This window comes from Trichomonas vaginalis, chromosome V, assembly GCF_026262505.1.
Source record: "Trichomonas vaginalis G3 chromosome V, whole genome shotgun sequence".
Classification (NCBI taxonomy): Eukaryota; Parabasalia; order Trichomonadida; family Trichomonadidae; genus Trichomonas; species Trichomonas vaginalis.
In genome coordinates, this window is record NC_067207.1 from 13,629,427 (window position 1) to 13,639,538 (window position 10,112).

General features: G+C 33.2%; 4 protein-coding genes and 1 pseudogene across 5 annotated transcripts; 4 read left to right on the plus strand and 1 right to left on the minus strand.

The window, feature by feature from the left end:
• Positions 1-134: 134 nt before the first annotated feature.
• On the minus strand, positions 135-3,795 carry TVAGG3_0330850 (kinetochore-associated protein 1 family; the record flags this gene model as incomplete). The annotated part of the gene is made up of 1 exon (XM_001325863.2): positions 136-3,795. One exon carries the CDS (start codon positions 3,793-3,795, stop codon positions 136-138), a length of 3,660 nt encoding a protein of 1,219 aa, XP_001325898.1.
• A 949-nt stretch (positions 3,796-4,744) lies between these two features.
• TVAGG3_0330860 (ankyrin repeat and SOCS box-containing protein 4 family) lies at positions 4,745-7,229 on the plus strand (the record flags this gene model as incomplete). Its single annotated transcript, XM_001325864.1, has 1 exon — positions 4,773-6,392. One exon carries the CDS (start codon positions 4,773-4,775, stop codon positions 6,390-6,392), a length of 1,620 nt encoding a protein of 539 aa, XP_001325899.1.
• Positions 7,230-7,334: 105 nt separating this feature from the next.
• On the plus strand, positions 7,335-7,800 carry TVAGG3_0330870 (annotated as a pseudogene). The gene has a single exon: positions 7,335-7,656. A coding segment is annotated over exon 1 (322 nt).
• A 325-nt stretch (positions 7,801-8,125) lies between these two features.
• On the plus strand, positions 8,126-9,166 carry TVAGG3_0330880 (spectrin binding; the record flags this gene model as incomplete). Its single annotated transcript, XM_001325866.1, has 1 exon — positions 8,126-9,166. One exon carries the CDS (start codon positions 8,126-8,128, stop codon positions 9,164-9,166), a length of 1,041 nt encoding a protein of 346 aa, XP_001325901.1.
• A 327-nt stretch (positions 9,167-9,493) lies between these two features.
• On the plus strand, positions 9,494-10,112 carry TVAGG3_0330890 (spectrin binding; the record flags this gene model as incomplete). Its single annotated transcript, XM_001325865.2, has 1 exon — positions 9,494-10,112. A coding segment is annotated over one exon (619 nt), but the record flags the coding sequence as incomplete, so codon positions are not given.

Here is a 10,112-nt window from a genome sequence, read left to right on the forward strand (position 1 = left end):
AACCCTAATTCATCAATTTGCGACTTAAATAAACTCAATAAAAATTCCAAAATCTTATTTCTATATATAAATGCTGGAATATAATCATATAAAAAACATTTGATAACCAGGTGTTAATAAAATAATAACAATATTTTATTTTTCGTTCTCCGCATCGATCTTTGCAAATCTTTCCTTCATTCTCTTTATTTCTCTAGTTCTTCCTTGGTCTTTCAAGTAGTTCTTGACCTCTTTAAGATGTGCTTTGTCTCCTTGTCTGTACATCCAATTTGTGAACTGAATGAAGGAGTTGTCGACCATTGTCTCTGTTGCGGCCTTGAGATCTGTCTCGAGGATGATTTCGAAGATTTGCTCCGATGGGAAACCGTATTCTAAAGCCAAATCGTAGCATCCGTTTCTTACGAGCGAATAAATGCCTCTTCTTCTTGTCTTTAATTCAGTCATGTGGGAGGTGATATCAGCGGCGTAAACAGAAAGTCCGGACGAGATCAATAATTTCATGGCATCTTCAAGCGGAGTATGCTGGCCATTTATGATGACGTAATCGAACTGCGGGATTATTGACATGACTCTGAATACGGTTCTGAGGATCTTTTGCTGTCTGGATTTTGCAGCTTTAGTTCCATCGTCTTTCCTTAGCAGGGATTCGAATGCTTCTGAGATAGACAGGATCAGTGCCTCAGATACTGATTTATCCAGTATAACTCTTTGGCTTTGGACCCTTGCAATTAATTGCAAACATTGGAACTTTCTTCCTTCGGCCAATTTGGTGAATAAAGGAATGAGTTCATCATCTCTATCGAGGAAAACAGCGGATCTGATGCTTTGTGCCCATGGATCTTGAAGTTCCTTAAATGTCTCTTCAATCTTGTCAGGATGCATTTGTTCTGGCGTGAAATCGTGTCCAAATGCCTGGCAGTGGGCTGCAAGTATCGTATACTTGTATTCGGCGTTGAGAGTCTCGATATCTCCGAATGTCTTTTGTAATGTGACCAAATCGCCAATAGAGAACAAACAGGCAATGCCTCTGGCCTTGGCTCTGTATGGAATTCCCTCTTCTTCGATGAACCGCTTCACCCATGAAAGAGAATCCAAAATTGTCCATGTTCTCAACACGAAAAGTGCTTGTTGGACAGCGCTCTTGTCCGCTGCGTAGAGCTGCTCGGTTGAGTTTGGATCCAAGATGTTCTTTGACTCTTCAAATGGTGGATATTCGGCGGAAAGCCATGGTTTGATGATTTCTGGCTTGTAAACCTTCGGATTTATGGAATATCTCGATGCTATTCTTTCTACTATCTTGTGTAGACGCTTTCCGAGTTGATCTTGAAGAGCGGTTTTGTTGTATAATTCGATAATTAATTTCTTCGGGTTGTTCAAGAGCTCTGATGTAGAGAATTCACTCAATCCATTGTTGGAAAGGTCGGAAATTGTCTGAATCTTACGTTGTTGTTCGACCATGCCAAGGGATTGGAAGAATTGTGGTTGTTCTTCGGGTTTCAGACGAGGAACAACGACTTTTATGAGTTCTTCCTGTGACTTCTGGCGGAGAAGCTTAACGTACTGCTTGTAATCATCGAAATACTGCGAGTTCATCTTATTTGTCATAACATGAACGACAAGTTTATCTTCATTGATGTTCATTGCCTTGGCGATAGGAAGAATACCTTGGATAGTATCAGTATTTGTCGCTGCTTGAAGAGTTTCAAGTGGATTTGCGATCAATTCGTGGAAATTAACGAAAACTTTGGCTCCAGAGTGAAGCTTGTTAAGGATATCCAACTGGCTCTGGCATGGGAAGTCAAGATCGTAGAGTAAAGCGTAGGCATAAGCAATAAGAGTATATTCCTGACCGTCAACCTTTGGAATTAGGTGCTGTAATATTGTCACAGCTGCTTGCTTATCTTCCATGAAGCGGATTTGTAAAACGGCGGTAGAAACGAGTCGAATATCTTTTGATGTGTAGTCTTCTATGAATTGTGCTTCAGAATAGTTCGCGATCTTCTTGTTAATGAACTTAGCAGCTTGTTCTTGACCGAAATCTGTAAGAATATGTGCGAGTTCTTCAAGAGTTCTTCCTTTTTGATATTCGTTAATTAAAGTGCGTTGTTGAGTAGCGTCTGTAAGGAATTGTGCTGTATTAACAACTCTGGAGAGGAATACGATGTAGTCGACTGATTCTGGCTTGACTTTTGTATAGATATTTTGTAAAGCGTTGATCCAGAGCTCTGCGAACTCCGTGAATGGCAGATTTGCCCAGAAGTTGTTTACAGCTGTATCGAGGTATTTAATAAACTGCGAGGAGTTCCAGCGATCCGTAATATTCAAAAGTTTTGGAAGAATATCTTTTCCGCAATTGAAGTATTTGTCGGTAGTATTTAAGTGCTCGAATAAATCAGATGGTTGGATCGTAAGAACTTGGCAAATTGTCGTGAAGTTATCCCATCCATCTTGTTTTATGAGCTGATCGAACAGTTTGATACGGGTTGACGTTTCTTGGAAGTCATCGTATGAAACAACGATAGCGTACGTTTCGGCCAAGTCGTAAATTGGGCGGATTTCCTTTGAATTTCTGAATTTATGGAGTCTTTCGGCGTAAGCAGCTGGATTATCAGCCTTTCCATCAGCGATAATAGAGTAGTTATCGTTGCTGCCTTTGTTCTTTTCGAGTTCAATTGACGGGGAACGTTTCCATCCGTCAGATCTCGTTGGAGGCTTAAGTGGTCCGGCTTTTGAAGAGCTGGTGTTCAAACGAGCGGCAGGAATATTTGCGCCGCCTGTTGTACTGGGGAGCATCAGGCCAATGGATCCGGATCTTGCGCGGAATGCCATTCTTGGCTTGTTCTCGAAGGACTCGACAACGTGGGGATTTGGTTCGTAGGCCAAGTTGTTCTGCTTGGCGTAGTCCTTGATCTGCTGTAGTTCTTCGTCGGACGTGTAAGTCATATCGGAGATGAATTGAGAACGAAGTCTTAATGTACTAACGTAGTCGGAAAGGATCTTTAGCTTGGATGGTACATCGTATGATTTCTTGGGAATGCCTTTAACGATAAGCGACTCTACATCGAGTTGATTTGCTTGGCAATAAGGGATAATCTGGGCTTTCAGCACCTTTAAGAACTTGACAGGGGAATCTGATTGGCGGACCATCTTAAGCATAAACTCTTCTTTATCGCATTTGAGATAATCTGCCAATTTGTATTCGATCTTGTAGTCAATGAGTTCTTTGCAAGCGGTTCTGTATTCTACAAGATGCTGCAAAATTGTTACGTAATGCTCGGAGCCCTCGATTTTATAGCGCTTTACGTATTTATCCCAGATTTCTTGATTCCTCTGCAACAATTGCAAAAGACCAGGTTTAACCATGATACAGCTATTAAATGCTGCAGTAAGGAATAAATAAGTGTAGCGAACATCATCGATATGAAGTGCAAATTTAGAAATCCACTTAATGGGTAACAAGGGGACGATGCTAATTAAGAATGGAATAAAATGCTTTGGAGGGTATTGTTTTTGATTAATTGTTGCAAAGAAATTCAAGAAGACGTGAAGATAATCTAAATGTCTTTCGCATAAAACTAATACTTTTTGAATTGAAACTTTCGGGATAATTTCTTCGAGTTTGGCTTCGAAATCGCAATCCTTAAATTCGTACCACTCGTTAGTGTCAAAATGTTCATAAATAAGACAATACGACCCGAACTTTTGCTTTGTTGCGTAATCGTATTTCTCTAGCTCTTCCGTTATATTCATGGGTAGAATGAAGTCTTTGGAAGGTGATTGAAGAAGTTTAGACATTATAATTTATATATTAAAAAAAATAATAATAACTAACAAAACTTGACATTTATTTGTAAAATTTTATATAAGCAATATCAAAAAAATTGTTGAATGTTTGATGTTTCGTATGCTCGACTGAACCAGAAAATGAATTCTAATGCACAACCGGAATGGCAACGATTACTGAAATCACTTTTTCCGGGGGATTTACGGGTTTTTTTTTCCTCCATTATCGTCATTCTTATGCGAAAAGTACACCAGTATAAGACGATAGAAGGTGATATGTGGAATGGTTAGCAATTGGATAGATCTAATTATGCTCATGACCAAGAAAGACTTTGAGTATGAACATATTGTGTTAATGTATATATTTGTAACATGAATTACTGATTCAAGATCTGATTATGCATATAGAATGAAATTAATGGAGAAATGATCTTAATTTATTGCGTAAATAGTGGTTCATGCAAGAAATCTCTTAAAAATCTTTGAGTTCTTCAAGAAACAATCTTGTTCAAGATAAGTATCGAGATATTTTAATAAAATTAATCATAAATCGAAGCAAAACATCACATTTGTAAATAATTTCAAGTAATATATAAAATTCAAGATTAGAATGTTTACTGAATGCTAACAAATACCAACATAATCTCATCTCTCCACTAGAATATTAATATGAAGCAGTTTTTTGTTTAGATCTAATATAAAAATGAATAAAAACTTTACTTTTACACTTTTCATTCAAGTATTTTACTAATATAGATCATGATTTATCAATTCAAAGTACTATTCTTTTTAGAACAAGGGATAATTAGGATGATATTTGTGATTTAAAATAATTTTTTAAAATTCACTTTTAACTCATTACTTTGTGAGATATATAAAGCATTCACATTACTCATCTTGCTTAATTGATCAACTCAAAATTCCAAAAAAAAAATTCAAAAATTCAAAAATTCAAAAAAAAGTTCAAAAAAGGTGCAAATTTTTGGTTGATGCCCAAGGGAAAAATTAACCAAACTCATTATAACAAATTGACGGAGATTTTTACAGGATATAATGACGTCTACAATGCTTTGTACATGCTGAAAACAAATGACGAAGAAAAATTAAACGCAATTTACAAAAAAATCAAACAAAACCTTATCGACTCTTATCAAATTTCCCCTGGTGATATTATCATTGATATATCCGAACTTTCAATTTATAACAACCGCTACATGAAGTCATATTTAGCGATTGCCAAACAAATTTTTGACGAATACCATCTAAATCATGTTAACGAAATCAACAGAGTTTTTAATTACCTTTTCTACAAAGAATACAGTACAGTATTGAATGAAAACGAGGGAAAAAGTTTTAACGATTTTGAATATTCTCATTATTCATCTGATATTCACGAACAAAAGACAATTCGCAGATCTATTATGGATGATGACAAAATTGCATTGGTAATTTTTACAGAAGGAGAAGAATTTGATAAAAATCAAAAATTAAAAAGTAATTTATATCCATATTCATATGAAGGTATTTCATTACTTGAATTATGTTGTTATCATGGATCTGTTAATTGTTTTAAGATCTTAATAACGAAATTTCAATCAGAAATCACTCCAGATTGTCTTAGATATTCGTTTTTGGGTGGAAATCCAGACATTATGTATGAATGCTTGAAAGTACAAAAACCAGATAATGAATGCATGAAATATGCAATTATATCACACAATATCGATTTTGTCACATTTTTGATGAATGAACACAACAAAAAAATTGATTTAAAATTGTGCTCTAAATACAATAATCTTCAATCATTTTTAGTTTATTTGGATCAAACCAATGATATCAACACATGTTTTGTTTATTCTCTGAACTTCCATCTTTCATCACTTTTAGAATACTTTATTTCAAATGGTGCAGATATCAATGCTAAAACTAAAGGTGGATTGACCCCTCTTCATATAGCAGCCTTTAAGAATTACCAAGAAACATCAGAAATTCTTATTTCAAATGGTGCAGATATCAATGCTAAAACTGAATTTAGCTGGACCCCTCTTCATATAGCAGCCAGAAATAATTGTAAAGAAACATCAGAAATTCTAATTTCAAATGGTGCAGACATCAATGCTAAAACTAAAGATGGATGGACCCCTCTTCATCTAGCAGCCAGAAATAATTGTAAAGAAACATCAGAAATTCTAATTTCAAATGGTGCAGACATCAATGCTAAAACTGAAGATGGATGGACCCCTCTTCATCTAGCAGCCAGAAATAATTGTAAAGAAACATCAGAAATTCTAATTTCAAATGGTGCAGACATCAATGCTAAAACTGAAGATGACTGGACCCCTCTTCATCTGGCAGCCATTAATAATTCCAAAGAAACATTAGAAATTCTTATTTCAAATGGTGCAGATATCAATGCTAAAACTGAAGATGACTGGACCCCTCTTCATCTGGCAGCCATTAATAATTCCAAAGAAACATTAGAAATTCTTATTTCAAATGGTGCAGATATCAATGCTAAAACTAAAAGTGGATGGAACCCTTATCATCTAGTAGCCAGGAATAATTGTAACGAAACTGAAGGAATTATTATTGCAAGCAAGACAAAATAAAGAGTCTCCTGATACAAACTATTTAGTACTGAAAAAGTGACAGAAAAATGACAATAAGGAAAGACGATTAAAATTAACTCAATTATTCACTTTTTTTCAATTGAAAAATAATTAAGAAACTCATTGTCCATTTTGCGATTTTCTCAACTTCTTTTTTTCTGTGTATGTTCTCAACTGATAGTTGCAGTTTGACAATCCATTAAAAAACTATGCGCATTGTCATTTGTATTTCACCTTCGCAAGCAATCATCGAAAGTTACGACACAATTACTTCAAATGCTAATTCACCATATGCTTGATCTCTAAATTCTATATGCACATTATTTCTATCAAATATAGCACCTTTGGCAGCAACTCTTCCATTTATTACAGCTTGAACAGTGACATCATTTGAAACGAATTTTGTTCTGTCAACATATACTCTACACAACTATGTTTAGAGACAAGACAGTTCTTCAATGTAACAAACGACTCAAGTTCAACTGCTATTCCCAAATGTTTGTTGTTGACATGAAAGAGATATTTGACTTGTTGAAATTTATAAACTGCGAGAAAAAAATGAAAGTATTCGATTTTTAATAGTTTATATCAAGTTATTTTTTCATTATTGGAAACAGTTTGCTAGGCTTTTCAATTTTTGCCATCTAAATAATTCCGCAAGTATGATTAACTTTTGCATGATCAATCTTTAAATCTCATGCAATTAAGTTAATATATAATTTCAACAATTTCTCGACAACTTCAAACTTCTGATAATTGGGTTGAAGTAAACCAATTTTCCTAGGTAATGTCTTTCTATCGTTTTTCTGCCTCAATATTGAGTAAATCTCTAACAAAAATTAGAATAAGATAATTTACGAAGGAAAAGGAGTTAATTATTGATATTTATCCATTAACATACCGAGTACGGTTATGTTTATAACATTGTAGAGAAGAATTTTGAAAGAAAATGGAAGAAATCTACAGATCATTGGAATCAGTTAAACCGAGTTTTCTCAAGAAGAAATTTGATGAAATCGAAACAAGGAATAACTTAGAAAGAAGACTACAGTTTCGTGCAGAATTAGAGAGAAAATTCGAAGAGAAAAAGAAGATCACAATGGAAAGATGCATGAAAGAAGTGAAAATTCCTTCTGGAAGAAAATTGATGCCTAAATCTAGTCCAAGGAAAATAAAGGTAAAGGATATGAAGAAGGAAATGGAAGAGGCAGAAAGAAAGAGGAAAGAAGAAGAACTGTTGTTTGGTGATATTTTTAGTGACTGAAAAAAAATGACATTGTTTGTTTGTAATAATAATAAAAATATGTTTATAGTTTAATCGATTCATTGATTCATAAATAAATGATAGCTTAATTACCCAAATATAGTTTAAGAGTTACTCATATAGTAAAATAGAATGTAAATTGCGCAATGATTCAAATGAAATTGATTTTTTTGGGTAGAAAAATAAGCAACTGTAATAATGGCGAAAGTGATAAATTATATTTCCATTACATGCTGGAAATTGATTGAAGCTCATATGATGGAAGATGTTCTAATTTTTCAATTTTTAGCCTCTTTTAAATTGAATATAATTCAATTTATGAGGCCACTCAATGAAAAATCATAATACACTTTTCCGACATTTTGTCAGGTGCGCGAAGCGACCCAAAAATGTCTGAAATGTGCAATTCTCATGAATATGATTATTTTTGCTTTTAATGCCGAACAGCATTTGAATCAAAAATAATCGTATGTCTGAGAATTTTAATTTTTCAAATTGGAAATTTTATGGTTTTGACACCGATCTCGATTTAATGATGTTCTTCTTTATTATTCAAATAGTAGATGCGTTCAAAGCATCTAAGCGTTATAGTATACTTACTAATAAGTATAATGAATACATTGATGCATGGGATTCAATATACAATTTAAACTCAGATGATATAATCTCAGCAGCAAAGTTATACATGAAAATCAAAGATTACTTGATAGAAACTGGATATTTTACACCACAAGAGATGATTCATTCGATAAGAAATTTTGGCCTTCAAAGATTAAAATATCGTCATGCATACCTAGAGGTAATGAAAGCAATAAATAGAGAATATCATTGTGATAATGATTTTGATATCAGATCTCTTTCAGAATCAGATGCTGCAAATACAATTCATGAAATTATATTAAATGATGATCAGAAAAAATTATATAATTTTTTAAACCTGGGAAATCACAATCTTAGTGAAATACTTCAATTTTGTTGCGAACAAGGAGCAGTTAATTGTTTTTGGGCACTAATAGATTCCTACAAAGTGCCTATCACAAAAGAATGCCTTGATGCTTCATTTCTAGGAAACAATCAAGAAATCATAGAAGAATGTTTGAGAGCACAAGAACCTGATTCATCTACATTGGGAAATGCAATTGCATCTCATAATATGGATAATATTAAGAATTTGCTAACAAATTACAACTTAAGATATCCTATAGATAAATGCGCTTGTTACAAAAATCTTCGTGCATTTCTTATACATCTAGTATCAACTGATGATATGAACATATGTTTTGTATATTCTCCTTCTTTTCATATTCAATCATTTTGCGAATATTTTCTTTCGAAAGGTGCAGATATTAATTATGCACATGAACATTGCTACACAGAACTTTCCGTTGCAGCTAAGGAAAAACAAAATGATATTGCAAAATATCTGATTATGAAAGAAATTGTTATTAATTATCAGACAATTTTGTATCCATCTGCATTTGAAATTGCAGTAGTTTCAAACAATCCTTAATTGGTGGAGTTGCTTAATTCGCATGGAGCCGTTATCAATCGTCGAAGCTACAAAACCAACTTAACATCAATTCATTTTGCAGCTGTAAATAATAATAAAAAAGTTATCGAAATTCTAATATCCAGGAGTTCACAAATAATAAACAGATCTATTAATTATGGATTCACACCTCTACATTTAGCGTTACTATTTAATCATAAAGAAATTGCTCAATTTCTTATTTCACATGGAGGAAAAATCAACACAACAGACTATGATGGAAATAATGCTATTATTTATGTATTATTGCATAATTATAGAACAATCAAGGAAATCATTATTGATGAAATGGATAAAATATGTAGTTTACCTGATGATTATAAAAATTCTTTAATTTTAGGAAGCAACAACAATGATATGATTGAATTTCTGATTTCAAATGGCGTAAATATCAATATGAAAAATTTTTATGGAAATAGACCTCTTCATATAGCAGCATTATTATCTAATAAAGAGGGTGCTGAAATATTAATTTCTCATGGTGCTGAAATAAATTCTTTAAATAAAAATAGTCAGACTCCTCTTGATATTGCTGTAATGCTTAACAAGAAAACTCATGAAGATATTCTCAAAAATAATAAAATTGAAATGAATATTGTTCGCGAAAATAACATTGATTTTCTTGATTCTTTGATCGAAGATTCTGAAATGGAAGCTCTCTTAAAATCGCATGGTGGAAAAACTAATCCAAACAGTAAATTAACTGGCGATGAAGATATTTTGTTTGTTTATATCTGGAAACGCAAATCATTGGAAATCAGATTGCCTATTGTAACGATAATTTTGCTCTTTTTAGTGAAATACTTAAAACAAAAAATAACTAATCAGCACATTTTGAAATTTATCCAAACATTAATATATGTATTAATTGGAATCATTTGCATTGATATACTTTTCATTTTAAATG